The 21,800-nt window shown below is 62.1% G+C and overlaps 3 protein-coding genes across 10 annotated transcripts in view; all 3 read right to left on the bottom strand.

Moving 5' to 3' along the window:
* Window positions 1–3,960: 3,960 nt before the first annotated feature.
* PPIA (peptidylprolyl isomerase A) lies at window positions 3,961–6,042 on the bottom strand. Its single transcript, XM_054650571.2, has 5 exons — window positions 5,890–6,042; window positions 4,897–4,927; window positions 4,719–4,807; window positions 4,364–4,536; window positions 3,961–4,262 (listed from the first exon to the last, which is right to left on the bottom strand). Exons 1-5 carry the CDS (start codon window positions 5,956–5,958, stop codon window positions 4,127–4,129), a joined length of 498 nt encoding a protein of 165 aa, XP_054506546.1. The 5' UTR covers window positions 5,959–6,042; the 3' UTR covers window positions 3,961–4,126.
* A 608-nt stretch (window positions 6,043–6,650) lies between these two features.
* Window positions 6,651–14,153, bottom strand: ZMIZ2 (zinc finger MIZ-type containing 2). 4 transcript variants are annotated; one of them, XM_077191734.1, is made up of 19 exons: window positions 13,217–13,343; window positions 12,387–12,508; window positions 12,015–12,129; window positions 11,724–11,926; window positions 11,442–11,634; window positions 11,107–11,361; window positions 10,857–11,030; window positions 10,702–10,767; window positions 10,456–10,627; window positions 9,744–9,888; window positions 9,056–9,266; window positions 8,875–8,980; window positions 8,563–8,720; window positions 8,421–8,488; window positions 8,180–8,248; window positions 7,820–8,064; window positions 7,563–7,738; window positions 7,232–7,444; window positions 6,651–7,118 (listed from the first exon to the last, which is right to left on the bottom strand). In XM_077191734.1, exons 2-19 carry the CDS (start codon window positions 12,434–12,436, stop codon window positions 7,011–7,013), a joined length of 2,727 nt encoding a protein of 908 aa, XP_077047849.1. In that variant the 5' UTR covers window positions 12,437–12,508; window positions 13,217–13,343; the 3' UTR covers window positions 6,651–7,010. The 4 variants fall into 4 exon arrangements, with proteins under 4 accessions (XP_077047849.1, XP_054506542.1, XP_077047848.1 ...); XM_054650567.2 differs by lacking the exon at window positions 12,387–12,508 and having other exon boundaries at window positions 13,217–14,153; XM_077191733.1 differs by lacking the exon at window positions 12,387–12,508 and having other exon boundaries at window positions 7,563–7,705; window positions 13,217–14,153.
* A 133-nt stretch (window positions 14,154–14,286) lies between these two features.
* The window catches only part of OGDH (oxoglutarate dehydrogenase), a 29,609-nt gene continuing 22,095 nt past the window's right edge, over window positions 14,287–21,800 (bottom strand). For all 5 annotated transcript variants that reach the window (XM_077191732.1, XM_054650574.2, XM_054650576.2 and 2 more), the window contains 15 exons: window positions 21,456–21,635; window positions 20,293–20,421; window positions 19,564–19,743; window positions 19,253–19,405; window positions 18,505–18,607; window positions 18,168–18,296; window positions 17,319–17,469; window positions 17,096–17,223; window positions 16,830–17,008; window positions 16,622–16,693; window positions 16,020–16,142; window positions 15,400–15,472; window positions 14,847–15,010; window positions 14,590–14,744; window positions 14,287–14,502 (listed from right to left, as the gene is read on the bottom strand). In XM_077191732.1, the coding sequence (XP_077047847.1) occupies window positions 14,382–14,502; window positions 14,590–14,744; window positions 14,847–15,010; window positions 15,400–15,472; window positions 16,020–16,142; window positions 16,622–16,693; window positions 16,830–17,008; window positions 17,096–17,223; window positions 17,319–17,469; window positions 18,168–18,296; window positions 18,505–18,607; window positions 19,253–19,405; window positions 19,564–19,743; window positions 20,293–20,421; window positions 21,456–21,635 (2,040 nt within the window). In that variant the 3' untranslated portion in view covers window positions 14,287–14,381. The remainder of the gene's footprint in view (window positions 14,503–14,589; window positions 14,745–14,846; window positions 15,011–15,399; window positions 15,473–16,019; window positions 16,143–16,621; window positions 16,694–16,829; window positions 17,009–17,095; window positions 17,224–17,318; window positions 17,470–18,167; window positions 18,297–18,504; window positions 18,608–19,252; window positions 19,406–19,563; window positions 19,744–20,292; window positions 20,422–21,455; window positions 21,636–21,800) is intronic.

Here is a 21,800-nt window from a genome sequence, read left to right as displayed (position 1 = left end):
CCAGGATCCCTGCCTCCTGATGCATTGATTCCTCCATAAAGCAAACCTCTAATCCCTAACCCCCCAAAATGACCCCACCACTATAAAAGTGCCTCCTCAAGCCCTGCCCCTCCAAACACCACCTTATAAAGGGGACATTTTAAGTTTCACCCTCCTCCTCACCTCCCCAAATATCCCCTATCCCAATTCCCACAGCCCTCGTGGAGGTGCTCCCATCCCCCCTTAAGTCCCTGCACCCAGAGCCTCCTTCATGGGCACTTGCCCCCAATTTCCCTCACTCTAGCAGCAGCATTTGAGGATCAGAGACATTTATTGGGGTCCAGCAGTAGTGAGGGAGGTCTCCAATAGAGTGTGAGTCCTAGGGATGTCCCCTTGGGGGATGATGTCCCTCCAGTTCCTGGGTCCTGGAATGATTACAGGTGGGGACCCACAATAATCTGAGAAGTGCTGAAGTCAGGAAGGGGACCCCCACCCTGGGATGTGTTGCTCAGGGAGTTTGCAGGATGCCATGGTGGGGGCCCTCAGGAGGGATATTGAGAAGGGAGTTCCAGGTGGGGGATGTCTCAATGTGGGGATCCCCCAGGGATCATAGGATTAGGGATGTGAAGGTATCAGGAGGGGGGCCCCTGTGGGTGGGTGCCAGGGATTGGGCCATGGTGTGGGGATCCCGGGGGTGTCCCCCATCAGACGCTCCCCCTCTGGGGCCCTTGCAGGTGTCAGGCCAGCTGCAGGTCCTTGGGGAGCAAGAGGATGCAGTGGGCAGTGAGAACAGTTATGAGTCCTCCATCACCTGCACTCTGAAGCCCCTCAGCAACCCCTGACCCCTTGGCAGCATCTCCCAGGGGCAGAAACCCCCTAAACACACTCTCAGGGCACAGGGTCCTTTCAAATCCAGCCACAGGCAGCTCAAACACCCTGTACCCCTCAAAGAGGATAGTGGGCCCCAGTATCAAGTGACCCTCCCCCCATACCCTGACAGACCTCCCCCTGGGGGAAGGGCCCCGGCCCCCCCCATAGCATTTCCCACAGCCCCCCATCCATGGAGGCCACAGGACCCCTCCCCACAAACCTCTCAGCCCCCATGGGCTCTCCTGAGCCCCAACAACAACCCCTTAGCACCCACAGAGGTCCTCCTAGACCTCCCTAAGCCCCCAGAGACACCCCTAGAACCCCCAGGATCTGCCACGGCCCCTCTGGACACCCCCACACTCCGAGTACCCACAGGTCCCCTCCTAGTGCCATAGAACCCTCCCAGCCCCCCCCCCCCCAACCCCCACAGAAGGGTCCCCCTTGGACCACCCTTGGCCCCCCTGCAGCTCCAGCAGACATGGGGAGACAGGGGGACACAGAGAACATTGGGGGACACAGGGAGACATGGGGGATGTGGCGACATGAGGGGGATATGGGGGATGTCGTGGAAGGCACAGGATTGGGAATTATGTGGGTGGGCATAGGGGACATGGAGGGGGGCTGTGGGAGACATCAGGACATGACAAGACATGGGGACATCCTGGTCTGGGGCCACATCACCCTGGGGACACCTTGGGGACATGGTGGGAGCATGGGAACATGCTGGTTGTCACCCTGGGGGGACCTTGGGGACACCCCAGGAAGGGGGACAAGGGGGTGACATCCTGGGGAGATCCTGAGCATGGAGACTTGGAGGGCACCCCCCCTGGGGACATCCACTGTGGGGAAAGGGGACACAAAGCCTGGGGGCATGCAGACAGCCCTCCAGGGACCCCCTAATGGGACAGGGAGCCAGTGTCACCACAGGGGAAGGGGCACAGGGGACATCCAGGATGGGAGGCCCCTGGGGGATGGGTGGACACAAGGACATCAGGAGGTGCACAAGGACGCTGCGGGAGGACAAGGCCATGTGCTGGGGGGAAGGCAAGGACATGGTGAGGCTGGAACAGTGTGGAGGGGGGGCCTTTGTGTAGGGGTGGTCCCAGGGGCCTCCAGGGAGTCTTTAGGGGGGCCCCAGGGTGGTTTTGGGTGGTCCCAGGGGCTTCTCAGCAGATATTTGCACATCTCGGTGGATTTGGGGGATCCAGAGAAGGGTGAGGGACCCCAGGGAGGATCCTGGGGTGGATTTGGGGGCATCTAATGGGGGTTGGAGGGTCCTGGGGGGGGCGGCATTCCCAGGCACTCTGGGGTGTACGAGGGTGGATTTAGGGGGCCTGGAGGGGGTTTGAGGGTTCCAGAGAGTGTTTGTGGGGATTCTGAAGGTGGAATTTGGTGTTCCAGGGTAAACTGTGGGGAGGGCAGTCTGGAGGGTCTCACTTGGTGTTTGGGGGATTCCTGGGAGGGAGGGGTTTCCAGAATACATTTGGGGGCTGCCAGAGGGTCCCAGGGTACTGGGGGGGGGGGGGGGGGGGGGGTGTCATGTGGTGAATTTGAGGGGTCAGGATGTTCTTGAGTGGATTTGGAGTGTCCCATTTGGAGTGTCCCAGAGGTTGTTTGTGAGGATCCCAGTGTTGATTTGGGGGGTGCAGGGTGGATTTTGGGGGTCTAGGGGGCTGCAGTGTCCCACGAGATATTGGGAGGTGATGGGGATTTGTGGTTTCCAGAGTTGCCTTGGGGGGACCCTGGGTAGATTTGGGGAACCAGGGAAGCTAACAGGGGCTGGAGGGGGGTCCTGATGGATGTTGAGGGTCCCAATATGGATTTGAGGGACTCCTGAGGAGCTGTTGGAGGGTACCAAGGCATCCCTGGAGGACTGGGGAGATTCAAGGGCATCCTGGGGAACATTGGGAGTCCTGGGGTGGATTTGGAAGGGTCCCAGGGGCTGTTTGGGAGGGTTCCCAGAATGGATTTGGGGAGTCCCAGGGGAATTTGGGAGTCCCTGGGGGATATTGAGGGGTTCCAGGGTGGGGGGAGTGGGAAAGAAAGGCAGGTGTCACAACTCACCAGTCAGGGGTGGCAAATTCTTTGTTCAGCCTGATGAGAATTTACAAAGACCCCAGACACGTGTCAAGGGGTCAGCCTCATGAGGCACAGGCACCCAGAGATGCAGACAAAGCTCAATGCACATGATCCACGTGTAGGAACCTTACACGGAGCATTTCCTTGTCATTTCCCGGTTCACTAGCAGTGCTGGTCTGCAGAGAGACAGAGGGGCATTGATGGTGAAGTGCCTCACCTGTTTCAGGAGCACAATCTCTCTTCCTTCCTTGTATTGGCTGTAGAGAAACTGTCCTGGGAGTTCCAGCAATTCACCAGTTCAGCATCCCAGAGGAATGTCCTGCCCCCACCCATATGGACCAGACTCTCAGCTATCAGCAGGCATCCTTTCTCCCTCAAGGTAGGATGGAGAAGGTGTGAACCACTCAGACACCAGCAGCCCTCTCCTACCCCTGAACAGCTGGGCTGCTTGCCCCAGCACCTCTAAGAGCTGGGCCAGGAACCAGCAGTCCTCATCTGTGCCTGGAAAACCAGTTCATGTCCCAGAGCGCCAGGGAACCGGCCCTTCCCAGCCTAGATAGGCACACATCTGCCTCCACCTGAGCCCCACAGCTGCCCAACTCAACCAGATGTGCAGTGCAGGACCAGCCCAGAGCCCTTCAGTCCTCACAGAAACAGAACCCACTCCTGGATGGCTTCAGGAGGCAATCAGTGGTTTCAGAATAAAGGCAGAATGATAAACACAGACCAGGAGCAGAGTTATCTGGGTTTGCTGCTGGTTGCTGGGTGTCACTGCCCCTCCTATATTTACAAGTGTAGGGCAGTGGCTGAAGGAACACAACCCTTCCCCAGCTAAAACACTAAGGACCCCCACGGATCAGTTCAGTGCCCAGACCAGCTTACTCTCTTCACTCTGGATCCTCCTGGGGTGCCTGGTGTAACCACCCCACTAGCAGGGGTCCTCCTGCCCCCTCAACACCTTTTATTTCCCCTCCCACCAGTGCCAAACCCTGCCCTCCCCAGCTGGGTACAGAAGGGAACCGCTATGGTGTGTGTAGTTTAACTCGTTTTATTTAGACTCGAAGGTAACTGCGGCCCAGTGGGACCGTGACCCAGTAGAAACGCAGCAGTACATCAGGACTGGGGTGGGAGCGGGTGAACTGCAGCGGGCTGTGGCACCCAGGCTGCCCGAGGAGCCGTCAGTCGGTGAGAGAAGGGTTTACGAGAGCTGCCCGCAGTCGGTGATGGTGATCTTCTTGCTTGTTTTGCCATCTTTGGAGCCGCAGCGCTCCATGGCCTCCACCACATTCATCCCCTCCTTGACGCGGCCGAAGACGACGTGCTTGCCATCCAGCCTGCGGAGAAGCACCAGTCACAGCCGGTCCCACATCCCCCAACACAGGACATCTCCCAGATGCAGACCCCCCAGCTCCTCCTCCCACAGCCCACGACTCACCACTCGGTCTTGGCAGTGCAGATGAAGAACTGGGAACCGTTCGTGTTGGGGCCGGCATTGGCCATCGACAGGATACCAGGACCCGTGTGCTTCAGGATGAAGTTCTCATCTGGGAACTTCTCCCCATAGATGGATTTGCCTCCAGTGCCATTGTGGCGTGTGAAGTCACCACCCTGTGAAAAGGCAGTATTTCAGGGCATGGGTGCAGAAGAACACTCTGGAGCTGGGTGCAGGCAAATGGCAGAACCAACCTCTCACCCTGAGTCTGCCAGCATTCAACTCCAAAACCCACCTGGAAAGCCAGATTGCCTCACCTACCCACCCACCTACCCACTGCAGCAGGAGCACCACGCACCTGGCACATGAACCCAGGAATGATTCTGTGGAAGCAGGACCCCTTGTAGCCGAATCCCTTCTCACCAGTGCTCAGAGCACGGAAGTTTTCTGCAAAGGAAATAAAACCCCACCATGAACAGATTTGTTGAGTTCAGGAGTTGGTACAGTCGCAGTGGAGCCAAAGTTGTTTTACCAACCTGCTGTCTTCGGCACCTTGTCTGCAAAGAGCTGTAAAGACAGGAAAGGCATTTGTCAAATCTGGGCTGATAACTGGCCACTGCCCCCCACTCGCCGAGGCCAGTCCAGACCGCGGGAATCCCCCCAGACACTGCTCCGAGCCCAGGGACCCCCACCGGGTAGGGGCTTCTGGGCCGTGCCAGCAGCTCTAGATTCCTCCCCGTCTCACACGGTTATCTGCAAGCTCTGAACTAACAGATGCAGCATCGCTCATCTCAGGAGCGGGGCAGAGAAGCGTTCGTTCCGCTGGCCTGGATTAAATTAAACATTAATGTGCCCAAGCCTTCCTGGGCGGGGCGCGCGCGCCGCCTCCCAGCGCTTCGGGAGGATTTTGGGCTGGATGCGCCGCCCGTGCGGGAGCGCGGCTCCGAATCCGCAGCAGCCGCGGCGCCCGGAGCAGGCCCGGCCGTGCCAGGGATGCTCTGCGCCCCGGGCGGGGTGAGAAATGCTTCGCCCTCCAGCGACAATCCCGCGGTGATCGGGTTGCCGGCACTCCCCGCCGGCATCCCCAGACTCGGGCAGCACCGCCCGGGAGCTGGACACGGCTCATCCCGATGCTCCGGGGGCCTTGCGATAAAATGGCGGCGGAGCCGCCACGGCCGCGACCCGCAGTGGGGGGGGGGAACTGCCGCGCCCCCCCGGCCCGGGGCGGAGCGGAGGCCGGCGGGAACGGGGAACCAGCGGCAGCGGACCAGGTGCGCACGGACTGCCTCGGGCGATGGCGCGCCCTGGGCTGGCACCGCGCCGCCGCTCCTGGAGCCGCCCGAGCGCGACGCTCGGGGCCCTTTGTTCGCCCCGCCGGGCCGGGGGCGCCGCAGCCCCGCAGCCACCAACGCGCCCCCGCCGCGCACGCGCGGCGCCTGCTGGCCCCTCACCGGCCCCGCGCCCCGCGCGCCCGGCGAGGAAACGGCAGTGGCACCCCCCGCCCCTCCCCGGCCGCCTCCCGCGCCCACCTCGAAGGTGACGCGACCCAGGGGCTCGTTATTAGCGGCGATGTCGAAGAAGACGACGGGGTTGGCCATGGTGACACACGAGCAGGGCAGCAGACACTCGTCCGTACGGCGGGCGCGGCGCAGCAGAAGGAGCGCAGCGACCCGCCGCCCCTTATATAGGGTTGAGGAGGGCCCGCCTCCCTCGCAGCGCCGACCAACGGCCGCTGGCACAGTGGCGGAGTGGCAGGGCAGGCAACCAATCGACGGTACCGCGTTTGAAAGAGGGGGGAAGGGGGAAAAAAGCGCGGGCGGGGCGGGGGCCGCGGTCCGGCGCTGGGCAGGGCGCGGCGCGCATGCGCCGTGCGGAGAGCGAGGAGCGGTGGGATGGCGCAGGGGAGGCGGGCGCGGCGCTGGCCCGCCGTGAGGGGCGGCTCGGGGGATGCGGCGGCACCAGGGCCTCTGGGGCTTGGAGCTACCGGAGCTGCGGCCCACCCCTGGCCGCCCACCGCCCGACGTGCGGAGACACCCGATTGCCCTCCTCCGCCGTTGGACTGCAGCACCGCCCAGCCGGCCCCAGTTAATGATTGACGCCACAGGTCCGGTTCACCGCCCGGCCCGGCCGCCGCTGCTCGGCGATAGGGCAGGATTCCCTCGCTACTCGAGACACACCTCCCCCCTCTGCCCGGACAGAGGCCTGGATCCTCCCGCCACCCGAGGGCCTCCCCTGCGCGCTCAGAGAAGTGGCGGGGCCGCGGGATGACAAAAGATGGGGGACACGCGTGACCCTGCAGAAGGATCCTTTAATAGCCATCGAGGACATACAGGGCAGCTCGGCGCGGGGCAGGGGGAGCTGAGCTCCACGCCCCATGCCAGACCCGTGCGGTAAAAGGGGCAGCAGCATTTGCACATTGATAGGGGGGCACGGGCAGCCCCGCAGTGACGCACTTGCCTTTAAATATGGGGAGTCTCGGGGGAGCAGTAGTGTTTCTACACTATGTACAGCCTTGTGCTTCTGGGGGGGCTCAGCCCCTCTGTCCCATCGCAGCCCTTTGAGAAAGCCCCCACTGTGGGGGGTCCCAGCTCTGCAGCGGGCAGGGGCACACAGTGCTGCCCCCCAGCCCCGGGAGGGGGGCAAGGATGGCTCAGTTATTCTCGAAGAGAGACAGGAGGTCATCGTTGCTGCTGCTGGGGAGGTCGGGGGGCCCCAGGTAGGAGAGCAGCTCATCAGGATTCGTCAGCTCGGGCAGGAGCTGGGGGCGGCAGTGTGTGATGACCGGCTCCCCGCAGCTTCTGCCCACCCCCCTGCAGCAGCTGGGGTCCCGAGCCAGCGGCAGGACCCTTGTCCACCCCCCCGAGTACTCACGTCGAGGGCAGCCTCGGAGCCATCGCCCGCCGCGGCCATGCTGGATGCGGGGGGGAAGACGAGGTCGGCGGTGTGGGCCGGGGCTCCCAGGGGCGGCCGTACCCCTGCACCCCGGGAGTGCAGCGTGGAGCTGGGCTGGCTGCCCGAGGGAGCGCTGTGCAACCCTGTCTGCACGGCGGGGTGGGACGGCTCCATTCGTCCCACTGGGGGAAGCTGGGGAGTGCGGGGAAAGAGTACAGCCATGAGACACTCCCTCCCCCGGGACCCCCAGCCCATCCAGAGTGAGACATGAGGGCTTGGGGGGAGTCCCTCCACCTATAGGCCAGCTGACCTGTGCAGACAGAGGGGGCACAGGAGGCTTCTCAGGGGCCAGAAGGCTGCCTGGGATGTTGGGCTGGTAGGAGATGGAGGAGGGGCCTGGTGTGAAGTCACTCAGCGTTGAGGGGCCAGGGACACCAGGGGCAGCAAAAGGCTCTGGGAAGCCCCCAGGACCCAGAAAGCTGGAACCTGTGAGAGGAAATGGGGCAATTGGGGGACACACACACAGGGATGGGGTTCATTCCTGTCCCCCATGGGTCCCCCCCGTACCCGGGGTGCCGTAGTCGGTGGCAGCCCCCACTGGAGGTTGTGACAATGCTGGGAAGGGCACAGAGCCAGGCCCCAGGGCCGCAATCATCTCCATGATGTTGGGCAGCACCATGTGTGCAGGACTGAGTGTCCGGCACCGCTTCAGCGCTGGCCCCTCCGGCTCCTCCTTGATGTGAACATCAGGTTTGATAGGGACAGGTTTCCAGCTGCAGGTCGGGTCGATGGTGATCTCCTCATGCTCTGAACTGGGGACAGCAGGAGCACAGGGGAGGTGAGGCTGGGGGCACTGGCTGCACAGCCCCCCAGGGGTGGCACAGGACCAGGCATGGATGGACAGACGGCCAAAGGGAAGGCACTTACTTCTGGATGTAGATCAGGATGCCCAGCATGTACTGGTCAACCTCCAGCCCCTCCAGCAGGGCCGTCTTACTGCAGGCAGAGAGTGAGGTATGGGAACCCCCACCAGACAGGAACTTCCCCCTAAGGCAAGAACTGTTCCTCTCCCAGGGCAGGAAATAGATTCCCCACAGGTAGTGAAGCACACACCCATGCCCTGCAGGCAGGGACAACAGGGCATGGCCCCATTGCAGACCTCACTCACTTGCAGACAGGACACCGCCATGTACCCCTCTCGCAGTTGAGCTGCAGGTATGACTCCAGGTCAAAGCACTGTGGGGAGAGCAGCAGTTGAGATGGAAGAGGCAGGATACTGGATACAGCACCCTGTCATCACCACGCCCTACCTGTATGTGCCGGCAGTCATGACCCCTGGCTGGAAGCTGGATCCTCCGGAAGGTGATAGGGCACTTGAGGGACACCTTGATGGCCGTCTGCTCCACGCCATCCTCACCATTGGGCCCTGGTGTCCCCGGGATGGTCCCACTGCTGAAGTTGCGCTTGACTGGGAACGTGAGGGTGAGAGGCACCAAGGGTCAGAACCAGGACCCTGGGACGGGTGTGGCACCGTGGTGGCACCTGGGCAACACTGCAGCATCACCCCCATCCTGCTGTGGCCTCCCTGCCACAGTGCATCCTGCTAAGCCCCAGGTGCTCACTTTTGGTGATGCAGTGCTCAGCGGGGAGCAGGCGCTTCTTGATGAGCCCCTGCAGCACTGAGCGCACCGAGGGCCGGTGCACCAGCTGCAGGACGAACAGGTGGGACTGTGGAGAGACAGGAGGCTGAGCTGCGGCCCCAGCCACCACCCTCCCTCTCCTGGTACCCTCCTGGTGACTCACACAGCAGCAGGCGGTGACAGTGATCTGGATAGTGTTTCTGCCAGGCTGGCAGACGTGCTTCAGGTAGAGTGGCTTGTGGGAGGTCTTGTTGTCACCACGCTCGATGGTGAGCGGCGTGGCGTTGACGCTCACCTGCACGGAGGCCGGCCAGTTGGTGTTCATCTGCCGGTCCTCGTGGTGGTAGCACTTGAACTGCAGCTCCAGGTCAGGCCTGGGGACAGGCAGGGTGTGGGCAGGGGGTGTGTCCACACGTGTCACCACACCATGCTGCTCCCTGCTCCGAGCCACGCAGAACCATGCAGTGCTAAGCCATTCCATGTTACACTGAGTCATATGGCACTGTGACAAACCCCAACAGCAGCACAGCACTGTGCCAGGCCACACGACATCCCACCATGCTGTGCCATGCCAAGCCATGCCCCAAAGCACCAGGCTGTGCCACAACGTGCCAAACACCATGACACCACGCTGAACCACGGCAGTACAGCTGTGCCAAGCCACACTTCACACCGTGATGCAGGACAGCGCTGTGCCCAGCCATACCAGGCCACACATCCCCATGCCACACGGCACACGCAGTGCCCAGCTGTGCTGCCAGCATAGCCCCACTCCACAGCACACGGTGCCATAGAGCACCCCCCGAGCAGCACTGTGTGACACTCCAGAAGGTGCCCCCCAGCATCCCCACCTCATCATGAGGGTCTTGTAGACAGAGTCACGGAGCTGGAAGACGTGGTTGCTGACAGCCAGGTTGTGCTGCAGGCGGAAGGGCTCCAACACCACGCCGTCCCGCACCGGGAAGGTTAGCCGCAACTCCTCGCCGGGGGCCGGCCCTGCGGGACGCCGCCATCAGGGAAAGAACACCTTCCCCGGGCGCCAGCCACACCCTGGCCACGCCCCAGCCTCGCTCCGCCCACCGCACGAGGACCCACCTTGCAGGGAGCCCAACCTACGCGACCCTGCCCACCCCGGACACCGCGCCCCGGGCAATGCAGGAAGCCCCTCCCAGCCAAAGTGGCCCCACCCCCGGTGACCACCCCCCTCCCACCCCTCTGGAGGAAGCCCACCCCACCGCAGATTCCTCCCGCTCGCTCCAAGAAACCGCACCCTAGCCAAGCCCCACTCTAAAAGCAGAAGTCCCCACCAAAACAGCAGGCCTATAAAGCCCCGCCCACTGAGGCCACACCCTTTTAACAAGCCCCTCCCACTAGTCACCGGCAGCCCACCCCTGCCTCAATCAGCCCCCAAACCCTGGCAGTGGGCACGCCTCTTCTCTGAATTCCCTCCCACCCTCCATTTAAAGGGGCAAAGGCCAGGGAGCTGTCAGGAGCGCGGTCTGCACCGTACACACGGGGGTGATCTCTGTGAAAGTCCCCCTCACCCGCACCAGGGACACCCACCTGAAGGGGATGGGTGCAGGGGGGCAACGCTGGGCTTCATGTCTGCCAGGAAGGGCGACTTGACATCCTGCCCAGGGGACGCATAGGTGGGGATGCCACTGCCTGGTGTCATGGGCGGCGTGGGGTTCCCGGCCAGCGGCGAGCTGGGGTAGCCCGGCAGTGACCGGCCCGGCTGTAGAGGCAGCACGTGCCCTCAGCGTCCAGCCAGGCCAGCAGAGCCCCCACACCGCCCGCTGCCACACTCACCCCATTGATGGCTGCTTGGCTGTAGGTGCTGAAGCTGGTGCTCTGCCCATTGAACTGGTCAGCTGGCTATGGGAGGAGGAGGGTCTCCAGGGGCTGGCACCGGGGCATGGTGGACACCCAGACCTCCACCCCTTGCCCACGTTCCCCTGTGGTACCTTGTAATAGGGTCCAGCACTGCCTGAAGCGGAGAGGTACTGGCCCACGCTCTGCTGCAGCCTGTGGCCAGGGTATGAGGGGGACGGAGCGGAGGACTGGGGGGCGCTGGGGGCATACTGGGCACCAGCTGCAGCGTACTGCCCGCCCTGGAGGTACTGCTGCGGTGGGTACCCCTGTGGGGCCAGGGAGTCAGCACCAGTGGGAAAGGGGCTCACCACATGCCATAGCCCTCACCAACGCGGCACTCACCTCGTTGGAGTACGCCCGCTTGAGGCCCTGGCGGGGCAGCTGCTGGCTCTGGGGAGGTCCAGGGTAGGTGTGCTGAGGCACTCGCTGCCCACCATAGAGGGGGCCAGTCCCGGGCGCCCGCACTGGGCTCATGCTCACAGGGGAGACACCAGAAGGGGCCACAACACCTGCCATGCCAGCTGGGCTCATGCTGTTGGGGCCACGGGGTCCAGCATGGGGCAGGAACTGGCTGCTGAAAGACTGCCCTGTGCCCATCTGCAGCAACAAAGAGAGAAGGGTCACAGCAGGCCAGGGGGGCTGTCAGCTCCCCAGTTCTGCCACATCCAGGTTCTTACCGCACCGTACTGGCTCAGCTCCTGGCTCTGTTTCTCCTGCAGTGCCGCCACCGTCGCCGTGGCTGTGGCCGTGGCTGTGGCAGCAGCAGCAGCCACAGCAGCAGCTGCTGCTGCCTGGGTGAAATCAGCAGTGGCCCGGCTGGCGTGCGAGGGGAGCCCCATCCCTCCAGGGCCACTCGGGCCACCATTGTAGCTGGAGAACAGAGAAGCAGGAAGGGGAATGCAGTGGCCCTCCCTGCAGCAGGGCACATGCCAGGCCACAAAGCACAGGGCTGTCCTTACCTGGCAGCGAAGCCTGGCCCACTGGGGTAGGTGTTGCGCCCATAGACACTGGGCTGCACATAGCCCTTCCCTGGTGCCCCCTCAGCAAAGGGCTGCTGTGGCAGGAATGGTGGGGAGCTCATGCCTGAGCTGGTGCCTGCCATGCCAGGCAGCAGTGGGGTGCTGGAGCTGCTTCCCCCAGGGCCCATGGGGCTGCCAAAAACCTGGAGGGCGCAATGGGAGGCAGTGGGTCAGGCAGGGGCAGTAGCATCCAGGTGCGGGGGATGCCTGGGGTGGGGGTGCTGCTGGTACCTGGCTCTGGGAGGGGTTGCTGACACCCCAGACAGTGGTTACCACGGAGAGGGATCCCGGCGGCTGATTGGTGCTTGGTTGCCAAGGAACAGCCTCGTATGCAAATGAACCATCACTAGAAAGAAAAACAAATTAATGAAGATGAAGGACAGAGGGATGGAGGGACAGAGGGATGGAGGGATTGAAGAAACAGATAGATGAAGAATGGAAAGGATGGAGGGACAGACAAGGGGATGGATGCATGGATGGAAGGATGGATGGAGGGATGGAGGGAGGGATGGAGGGAGGGATGGAGGGAGGGATGGATGCATGGATGGATGGATGGATGGATGGATGGATGGATGGATGGAGGGACGCTGCCCCGGCGCCCACCCGTGGGGCGCAGGCGGCAGCGAGGGTTTCATGGGGTTCATGGAGCTCATCAGCGGGTGTGGGCTGGGTCTTCCGAGGCCGCGGCGGGCACTGCGGGACGGCGGCACCGTCTGTCACTGGGGCTGCGGGAAGCAGTGGAGCGGCGGGTGAGGGGCGGCCGCCCCCGGAGAGGCCGGGGCGGGGGGGGGGGACAGCCCGTAGGCTTCGCGACCCCCCAGCCTCCGCGGCCGGGGCTCGGCGTCCGGCCCGCGGCTGGCACGGGGCTCCGGCCGGCACGCGCCGCCCCCGCTCCGGGCCGCCCCCCCCGCTCCGCGCCGGCCACCGCGGCGTCAGAGCTCCCCGGGGCGGCGGGCGTCGGGGGCTTCCCCCGCGCCTGCGGGCGGGGGGAACTACGGGGACTTCCCGGGGAAGGGACACGGCCCCCGGCCCGGCACTGCGCCCCGCTGCCTGGGGTATTTCCAGCCGGGCCCGGCAGCGGGGGGCCGCGGGGTCACCGCCGCTTTCGGTTCCTCCCGGCGCCGCGGGAGGGCGGCGGAGACGGGGTCGCCGCGAGGAAAGACACGGAGAGGGGAACACCCGCAGCGGGCCTGCCCCGGCTCCCGGGAGCCGCCACCGCGGAACCACCGGCCCCCGGCGCCCCTCGCCGGCGGTGACAGCCCCCTCCGCTCCTTCCCCGGCGGCACCGCAGGGACAGGCCCCGGGGCCGGGCCCCCCCCACTGCCATGGCAACCACCCCCACCACCCCCGGCACGGCGGGGGGGGCCCGCGGGGGCACCGCCAGCCCCGCCCGCCTTCCGCCCCGTCCCCCCGCCCGGCGCTCCCGCTCTCACCGCGGCGGCGGCCCAAGATGGCCCTGGCGGCGCGGGGCGCGCGCGGCTGCGCGGAGGCTGCGCGGGATCTTCAGCCGCGCGCGGCCGCAGCTCCGCGGGGGGCGGGGCCGGGGGCGGGGTCGGCCCGCCGCCGCGCACAATGGGGCCGCGCGCTCATCAGTATGCAGGCCCCGCCCCCGCCCGGCCAGGCGCGGGTAGCCGAGCGCCGAAGGGTCCGGGCCGCGGGGGTGAGCCGTGCGAGGGCCGCGGGGGAGCGCGCGGCCCCGTGCGCGTGAGGAGCGTGACCGCAGCGGCGGCACCGCCAGACGTGCGGGCATGTGGCACCTGGCACTCGTGTGCGCGCGAGGACACCGTGTGTGACCCGGTGTGTGACAGCGCAGCCACGGGGATGCGGCGGGGCGTGGCACGCGTACCCCTCAACCTCACCCCTGCGCTGAAAGACCTGCAGACCCAAAAAGCGGCGGTGGGTTCTGGGGACACCGACAGCGAGTGCCAGCTGGGGCTGCCCTATCGCCCCCATCCCCCAAGGGCTTCTGTGGGAGGACGCGGTGGGCTCGGGAGGTGCCAACAATGAGCCCCGGTCCGGAGATCACCTCTCTCGACTCCATTCAGGATCTCCAATGAGAGGACACGGCACCCAGCACCAGCCCTGTCTGTCCCTGTGGGAGCTCAGAGCTGGGGGATGAGAGGGGAAGAACATGCTCTCCGAGGACAGGCAAAGCTGAGACATGGGCACAGCACTCTCACACCTGCCTGGGCCCCTCAGGACATGCCCCATGTCCTTCCTCCAAGAGGCAGTGGCTGCACACGGGCAAGTCGAAGACTGAGAGGAACTGGGAAGAGCCTGACTCACTGCACTGGACAGTAGAAGAGCTGTGGGGACCAGCCCCTCTTGGGGGGGTACAGGAGACCCCCAGAGAAGAGCCCCAGGGAGCAGACATTCCAGGGCTCTGGGGGGCCATGGGTCTTACCCACCATGGCAGCAGGCAGCCCCCAGACCCTCATGCTCCCAGGGTGGCTGCACCAGAGCCACCCTGGCACGAGGCAGACAAGGACTCGAGGCACCAGTGTGGGGTTGACAAGATCTGTAGTTGAGGGGGGGAGGCGAGCAAAGGACAGAAAGACGGACAGACAGACGTAGGAGCATGCTGCGCCGCGCCGGCGCTCAGGCCAGGTCCTTGAAGGCATCGAGGTTGAAGGCCGTGTCGAGGAGCCGCTGCAGCTCTGTCAGGTGGGTTTTCTTATTGCCAGTGGCAGGGGCAGCTGCTGGCTCCCGCCCTGCATACCTGCCAGGGAGAAGGTGGGCCGTGAAGGAGAAGGGTCTGTACCGACCAGCTCCCTCCCAGCCTCTCAGCCAGCCCCTGCATCCTTACCAGACAGGCTTTGCACGGTTGATGGTGGTGCGAAGGCGGGGTTTGACATAGTCATAGTAACCCTGGTTCTTGTGCTCCTCCTGGCACCACACCAGCTCAGCAGCTGGGTATTTCTGGGCTTCCCGCTGGAGGAGGTCAAAGGGGAACGGGGAGAGCTGCGGGGGACAGAGAGTGGTGTCACAGGAGACGTGGGGCAGCGTCTCAGGGGCTGCAGAACCCCCAGCCTGCAGGCACCGTGCTGGCAGGACCCTGCTCACCTGCTCCACCCTGGTGATGGCCACATCGGCCTCCATCTGCCGGGCCTTGCGCTCGCGGGTCAGGTCATAGTACACCTTGCCGGTGCAGAACAGCACCCGCTTCACCTGCTCAGGGTTCTGGGCTGCAGGGCCACTGTCGGGGATGACACGGAGGAAGTGGGTGCCTGCCAAGAAAGAGAACAGCACCCTGAGCCACAGCACTGTGCCAGCAGCCACTGCACCCACATCCCATGCCAGCCCCTGCCAGGACCCTGAGAGGCAGAGTCAGTTCACCCAGGAACAGGAACAACTCCCACCACAAACCATCACGTGCCACTTGGGACTGTCAAATTCCTTCCCGTGGAGGAAGCACCATGGAGCCAAGTCTCCCGAGGGTAGGAGGCTCAGCCCTAATGAGGCTCTGGTGTGCCGAGGAAAAGGCCATGGCCTCACGCAGCCAGCCTCCAGTATGGGGTGGCTGCAGCCAGGCAGGCTTTATCCAAGGCCACAGACTCCTGCCCTTCACCCTGCGGAGCAGCATGGAGGCACACAGGCAGCTCTGTGCTTCTTGTACCTGGCAGCATGTCATCAAAGCTGGAGCGGGCTTCGGGGTGGCGCAGCAGCGACTTTGGAGTGAAGATTATCAGCTGGAGTGGAGAAGAAGAGGCAGAGCAAGGCAGTCAGCCCTGCCAGAAACACCTCCTCTGTCTGCCCTCCCCTGCCTATCCTGCCTGAGCAAGGGAGCAGCTGCCAGAGGTTTGCTTCTCACTCAGCTGCAGTGCTCTGCCAGATTGGGCATCCATTCCCGACAGCACCAACCCATCCCAGTCGGGATGTCCCATGGGGAAGAGGCAGAGGGGCTACCAGGGATCTGCCTGTCCCATGGCTGGAGCTGACTGGAACTGGCTGAGGTAGGTTATGTAGCAGTGTCTGTTGGCTCCAACAGCCCTGACCTCCCCGTGGAGTTTGGGAAGGGGACACAGCCCTTGCAGCCCACACGAGACAGCAGCTGCACATCAAGTGCCAAGCCAGTCCTGAGCACCATGAGCACCTTGGCCAGGCAGCAGCCAGCTGCCCATGTCCGAGGTGCAGGAAGAAGCTGCCCCCACCCCAATCCCAGTCCAGGGAAACACCCAGCAGGAACACAGCACCCTGCCTGGGCACCAAGCTGGGCACGGAGCTGCTGGCACTGACCGGTTTGCGGAAGGGCAGGAGGATCTGGCGCCGCAGGACGTGGAAGAAGTTGGCTGGAGTGGAGCAGTTCACGACGATCCAGTTGCACTCATAGAGCTGACGCACATCAAAGTCATCCAGCTTCTGCCTTGGCCAGCACGGGTGAGGGGATTTCAGGAAACACAAGGTACCTCTTGGCCTTGTCGCTCCAGCAGCAGGCAGAAGAGTAGTCCCCAGCCCTCCCTCCTTATCTCCCTCCCTCCCTTCCCTCACTCTCCAGAGCACAGAGACCCACAGAGATCTAGGAAAGGCTCCAGGGCTGTGTCCTCCACCTTAGTCTGGCCATGGGGGTGGCCAGCAAGCCCCTCTCATTCCACTTTCAGGGCCACCTCTCCCTTGGACTATGCCATGGCCCCAGGTTCCATGGAGGTGCAGCCTAGGCACCAGGTTCAGGCCCTTTCCCCAAACCCTCCAGCCAGCATGAGACCAAGGCATCCCATGCCTCCAGCCATCGGCTCCCACTGTGCTAAGCCCACACAGGTGTTGCTGCCCTCCACCGAGCCCAGTCCAGGGCACAGGAGGGCCAGGCTGAGCACCACACCACCATGGGGGACACCACTCACAGGGAACACATCGGGATCATCGTTGCACATCTGCAGGAATCGCTCTGGGCGGGCTGAGGAGTGCTCGGGACCCTACGGGGACCAAGAAGGGGGATGGTCATTGCAGGCCAAGGCAAGCATGAGAACTCCAAGTCAGGCACTGCCACATCATGAGCAGTGCCACTGCTGTGCAGGGTTCCACCTCAGGGTGAGCCAGGGGAGTCCTTACCATGCCCTCCATGCCGTGGGGGAGCAGCAGGACAATGCCATTCTGCCTGACCCACTTGGCCTGCCCGGGACAGATGAACTGGTCGATGATGCATTGAGCAGTGTTGTGGAAATCCCCAAACTGGGCTTCCCAAAGCACCAGGGCATTGGGACTGGCCATGGCAAAGCCCAGCTCAAATCCTGAGGAATGGAAGAGCAGTGAGAGGGTTGGGTTACCATTCCAGAGCGGCCTCACCCTGGGCAGTGAGCACAGACCTACTCACTCACCCAAGACACCGTACTCTGACAGGGAGCTGTTGCAGACAGTGTAGGGAGCCTGGTTGGGCCAGAGGTGGTTCATGGGGATACAGGTCCTCTTGTCCACATTCTGATCGTGCAGGACATGGTGGCGATGGCTGGAAAAGGGAGAAGAGTAACTTCATCATCAGCCTTTGGATCCCTCCCAGAAGGGCTGGAATTGCCTTTACAGCCTCCAAAAGCAGGGCTTTACCTAAATGTCCCCCTCTCAACGTCCTGGCCACTCAGGCGGATGTGGATGCCCTCTTTGAGCAGGGAGCCAAATGCCATGTACTCTGCCAGGGCCCAGTCCACGGTCCGGTTCTTCACCATCTCCCCACGGGTCTTCAGAATACGGCTCAGACCTGCCAGGACAGAGCCGGTTCACAGCCAGTACAGGACAGAGCTCCTTAAAGATCATCCAGCACAACCCCTGCCATAGGGATTTCTTGCACTACAAGGGGCACCTTCCAGTACACCAAGTTGCTCCAAGCCTTGTCCAACCAGGCCTTGGAACACTTCCAAGGCAGCCACAACTTCCCTGGGAAACCTGTGCCAGGGCCTCACCACACTCACAGGGAAGAATTCCTTCCCAATATCCCATCTAACACTGCCCTCTGGCAGTGGGAGACCTTCCCCCTTGTCTTGTCACTCCATACCCTGGTGCAAAGTGCCTCTCCATCTCTCTGCAAGCTCCTTTAGGCACTGGAAGGGTCTCTAAGGTCTCCCTGGAGCCTTCTTTCCTCCATGCTAGACATACTCAGCTCTCTCGGAGCTCCTGCACAGGGGCTTCAGCACTGGTATCATTTTCAAGACCTCCTCTGGATCTGCTCTAACAGATTTTTGTTCTAACAGATTTTCCAGGTTTTGTTCTGGGGCCCCCAAAGCTCCAGGCAGGGTCTCAAGAATGCAGCACTCAGGGGGAGGATCCCCACCCTTGACCTGCTGCTCACCCATATTGAAGAAGTCCAGTATGTCCCTTCCTTTCAGGCCACATCCCAGCCCTATCTCACATCTCTCTGGAACAAATGCCCAGTCTTGCACAGCTTTCACAAGCTCCTACCTCCATGGATAGTGAAATCCTCCACTGGCACCGAGCTGGCCACTTGGCCAATGTGTGTCAGGTCCTCTTCATTGAGGCCAGTGGAAGGGCAGGTCATGCTCCGGGGCTGCCCATCCAAAGTGAAGAAACCTGTCAGAGAAGGAGAAACACCATCAAGCATGCCAGATCTGTGGGAAGACCCCAGGACACGGACACCCTCAAGCAAAAGTAGGGACACCAGGAACGGGAAGAGCACCTCTAACCTCCCCTGTGGGGTGGCTTACTAGAAAATCTCTGCCATGGATCTAGAGAGGCCGGGTGCCTTGCTCTGGCCTTCAAATCACCGCTACTGCCTTACCTGGCCAAGGTGAGTCCAGCCAGTGCTTGATGTGCAAGATCTTCTCATCCTTGGATCTGGCATGGGCCTCCTCACAAATCTTATCGTACTTGGCAATTTCCTCCTGAAAGGCAGAAACAAGAGGCAGGAAAACATTAATGGGGGATCTCCAAATGAGGGTGTTGAGCCTGAGGACCTTGGTAAGCTTGCAAGGGTGCTGGAGGGCAGAGGTTGTCCCCACCACAGAAGTCCCAAAGCTGTGCAGTCAGCCTCAGAGAGCACAGCCACAGCCCTGTACCCCAAGGCATAGCTCTGCTACGCTCAGAGCTGTCCAACCCTACTGATGCTGAAAGCAGGGCTGGCAGAACCTCTGCGTCGTGAGCTGCCCAAGCAGCAGAACCAGGACAGGATCTGCCCCAGATACCCGTGGCCACAGCAATCCTGAGCACTGAGACCTGCCTGTGCTGCAGTGGCCCAGAGCTGCATCACCTGTTCCACACTGCTCACAGGGTGATCCTTGAACTAGATGTTCCTGCACTTTTCAGAGCTGGCACGGTTCAAAGATGAGCCTTGGCTCTGAACTCCACTGCTGCCAGGTCTGCAGCGCACACCCAACCCCAGCACAGCTCTGCCACCTTTAGGTTACAAGCACAAGAACGTGGTTCTTGTAGGCCCACGTGGGCCTTCACACCCAGGTCTGAACCACGTAAGTAGTTTTTCCTGGAGATGCCACCAGCAGTTTTCCCCTTTCAGGCCCCACAGATGGTACCTCATACTCCGGCTGATTTACCACCCCCTGGGAAATCAGCAGCTCTGCATATTTCTGCAACACTGGCTTCTGTTTCCGGATCTGTTTGTACATCAGGGGCTGCGTGAACATAGGTTCATCCATCTCATTGTGCCCGTTGCGCCTGTAACAAACCTGCCAGGAAAGGAAAGATGCCTGCCTGTGACCTACCGCTCCAAAAGCACTTGGGAGCTACCTAGGCCACATGAGGGAGGGTCCCAAACAGCCCAGGAGGGACCCAAGCACACCCCTGGCAGAGTCCCAGCTTCAGGCACTTGTGCCACGTTCCTTACCAAATCCACCACCACGTCCTTGTGGAAGGTGCTTCGCCATTCTGCTGCCACGTTGCAGACGTAGACCACGGCCTCGGGGTCATCAGCATTGACGTGGAAGATGGGCGCGTTGACCACACGCGCCACGTCCGTGGGGTATGGCGAGGAGCGCGCCATCCGCGGGTCGGTTGTGAAGCCAATCTGTAGCAAGTGAGGGCAGACAGGATAGCCACAGTGTTACCAACTGCATTTAGGATACAGCTTTGCTATGAGCTCCTTCTTTGGACACTGGTATCACAGCTGCCTCAGCGTGAGGCAGCTGCTTTGGTGTCCCAGGAAACTTGTCCACACAGCTCCAAGAGCAGCTCAGCTGCTGCAGCTGGGCTGCGGATGCACAAGCTGCCTGTCTGCTGTGTCTCGACACAGTGGCACACCCTGGTACCTGCTGCAGCTGTGGGGACAGGCTGGTCCCAGTGAAACATCTCTGGTTTCCGTGGCAGTAGACAGGATCAGCCCTGTCAGACTCACACACTGAGCATCAGGTTGTATCACCTTTGCAGCAGACTGGGCTCAAAAGCTGCTGCTGTTGAGCAGCTGGGTGAGAAGTACCCCCTGCTGACCCCAGGTTAGGGCTCCTGCCACCAACACTGGCAGGGAAACAGCTGCTGCTGGTTCTAGCTACTCCCTGCACCAGAGCCTGCAACGACAGCTCTGCCAGGGACCCACAGGCACAGGGTATTTGCTCCTCACCTGGTTGTTGACCACAACATGGACAGTGCCGTGGGTGGTGTAGGAGGGAAGGTCGCTCAGGTGAAATGTCTCGTACACAATGCCCTGCCCTGCAAACGCAGCATCTCCATGCAGGAGGATAGACATCACCTGGGAGAGGGGAAGCCATGGTGGTCATCAGGGACAGAGAGCAGGACACCACCAGGAAAGGGCCCAGCTCTCCTCCCCATGAGCTTTCACCTTTATGTCCCAGAAAGGACATAGAGCAGCTCCTCAACACATCCAATGCTTTCCCAGGGGATGGGAGGGGAGTCAGACACCACCGGGCAGAGACTGTGGCCAGCAGCTCCCCGCCCCCCAGCAAGGGCAGCACACTTGGAGCACCCTGAGCAGATAGCAGAACAACACCCAGTATGCCCCAGATGGGCAGCAATCCCATTCCCAAATACATACACCCCAAAGCAAAGCCGTTTTCTCACTGGGGGAAGAAGAGAAGAAGCCCTGTTCTCTCACACTTTCAGCCCAGAAGCCCCAGCGGGGGCAGCGGGCCTAGGAGCCCCAGAGCCACTGATGTTATTTTGTCACCATCCCTGGGGCTGGCTAAGGACATCGCCTGCCAAGCAAGGACAGGATCAGTCTATTTATATCCAGCGCCTGGGGTGTAGGAGGGAGGGAAGCACTTTGGATCTCACTCTTCCACTTCTTAGGATTGGAGACAGGTCTGCAATGAATCACACAGCAAACAGCTCCCCACAGCCCCTTCCCACCGGGGTGTGGAGAACTGCCTTCTGTTGCCAGTTCCAGCTTTCCCAGTCCCAGGAATGGTTATCTCTAGTCACACTGAGATCCTGCTGCCAAGCCCTCCGAGGTGTGGTGCTTGCATTGCCTTGGGGTTCCCCTCATGTCCCTGTCTCCCAGTCAGGGGTTGTGCATTTGCTGTGCCCACAGCTCAGCTCAGTTCAGAGATGAAGAAAACAGCAATGGGAACCCAGGGTGGGCAAGCTCCTCCCAAAGTTATCTCCAAAAACAGAAGGGAAGGATGGGGAGCAAAGTCAGGGTGACGGCAGGGGAAGTGGCACATCAAACAGAAAGCAGACATGTTACTTCACTTTCCCACCAGCCTGTCTCCACCAAAATCCATCCAGCCTAGGCCACGTCACTACAGGCATCTGAGCAGCACTCACCTTCTTCCCCTCTGTGTCCCCACAGTAAAACTGCTCTGCCTTAGTCTTGCCTTGAACAACAGGATCAGCTGCTTCCAAATGAGAAGGATTTGCCACCAAGGAAAGGGTGATGTTCCTGTCAGTGACACGGTTAATCCGCCGGTGGTACATTCCCAGGTGGTACTTCACATCACCAGAGCCCTGGTGGAGGGGACAAGAGAGTCACCCCAGGGGCATGAGTGGCTTTTGGGGCATGGAAGGAGACAGAGGAGTGCTGACCCCGAGGCTGGAAGAGGGGGGCATTTTTTGGAGGTACTGCCACAATACAGCAGGCACTCACTGGAGGAGCCGAACTGGCACCCAGGA

The sequence above is a fragment of the Agelaius phoeniceus genome, chromosome 30 (assembly GCF_051311805.1).
Source record: "Agelaius phoeniceus isolate bAgePho1 chromosome 30, bAgePho1.hap1, whole genome shotgun sequence".
Taxonomy (NCBI): domain Eukaryota; kingdom Metazoa; phylum Chordata; class Aves; order Passeriformes; family Icteridae; genus Agelaius; species Agelaius phoeniceus.
This window is presented reverse-complemented; position numbering and strand designations above follow the sequence as displayed.

Bases quoted from the DNA above. Each gene is read 5' to 3' on its own strand.
- ZMIZ2 (XM_054650567.2), bottom strand. From the start codon at position 13,533: ATGCCCGCACGTCTGGCGGTGCCGCCGCTGCGGTCACGCTCCTCACGC. The intron at 7,739-7,819 runs GTACGGGGGGGA...TTCCTCTCACAG, and splicing joins CACCGACTACGGCACCCCGG to GTTCCAGCTTTCTGGGTCCT. The intron at 7,445-7,562 runs GTCAGCTGGCCT...CGCACTCCCCAG, and splicing joins TGCCCCCTCTGTCTGCACAG to CTTCCCCCAGTGGGACGAAT.
- PPIA (XM_054650571.2), bottom strand. From the start codon at position 5,958: ATGGCCAACCCCGTCGTCTTCTTCGACATCGCCGCTAATAACGAGCCC. The intron at 4,928-5,889 runs GTGGGCGCGGGA...CTGTCTTTACAG, and splicing joins TGGGTCGCGTCACCTTCGAG to CTCTTTGCAGACAAGGTGCC. The intron at 4,263-4,363 runs GTGAGTCGTGGG...GCTTCTCCGCAG, and splicing joins TGCACTGCCAAGACCGAGTG to GCTGGATGGCAAGCACGTCG.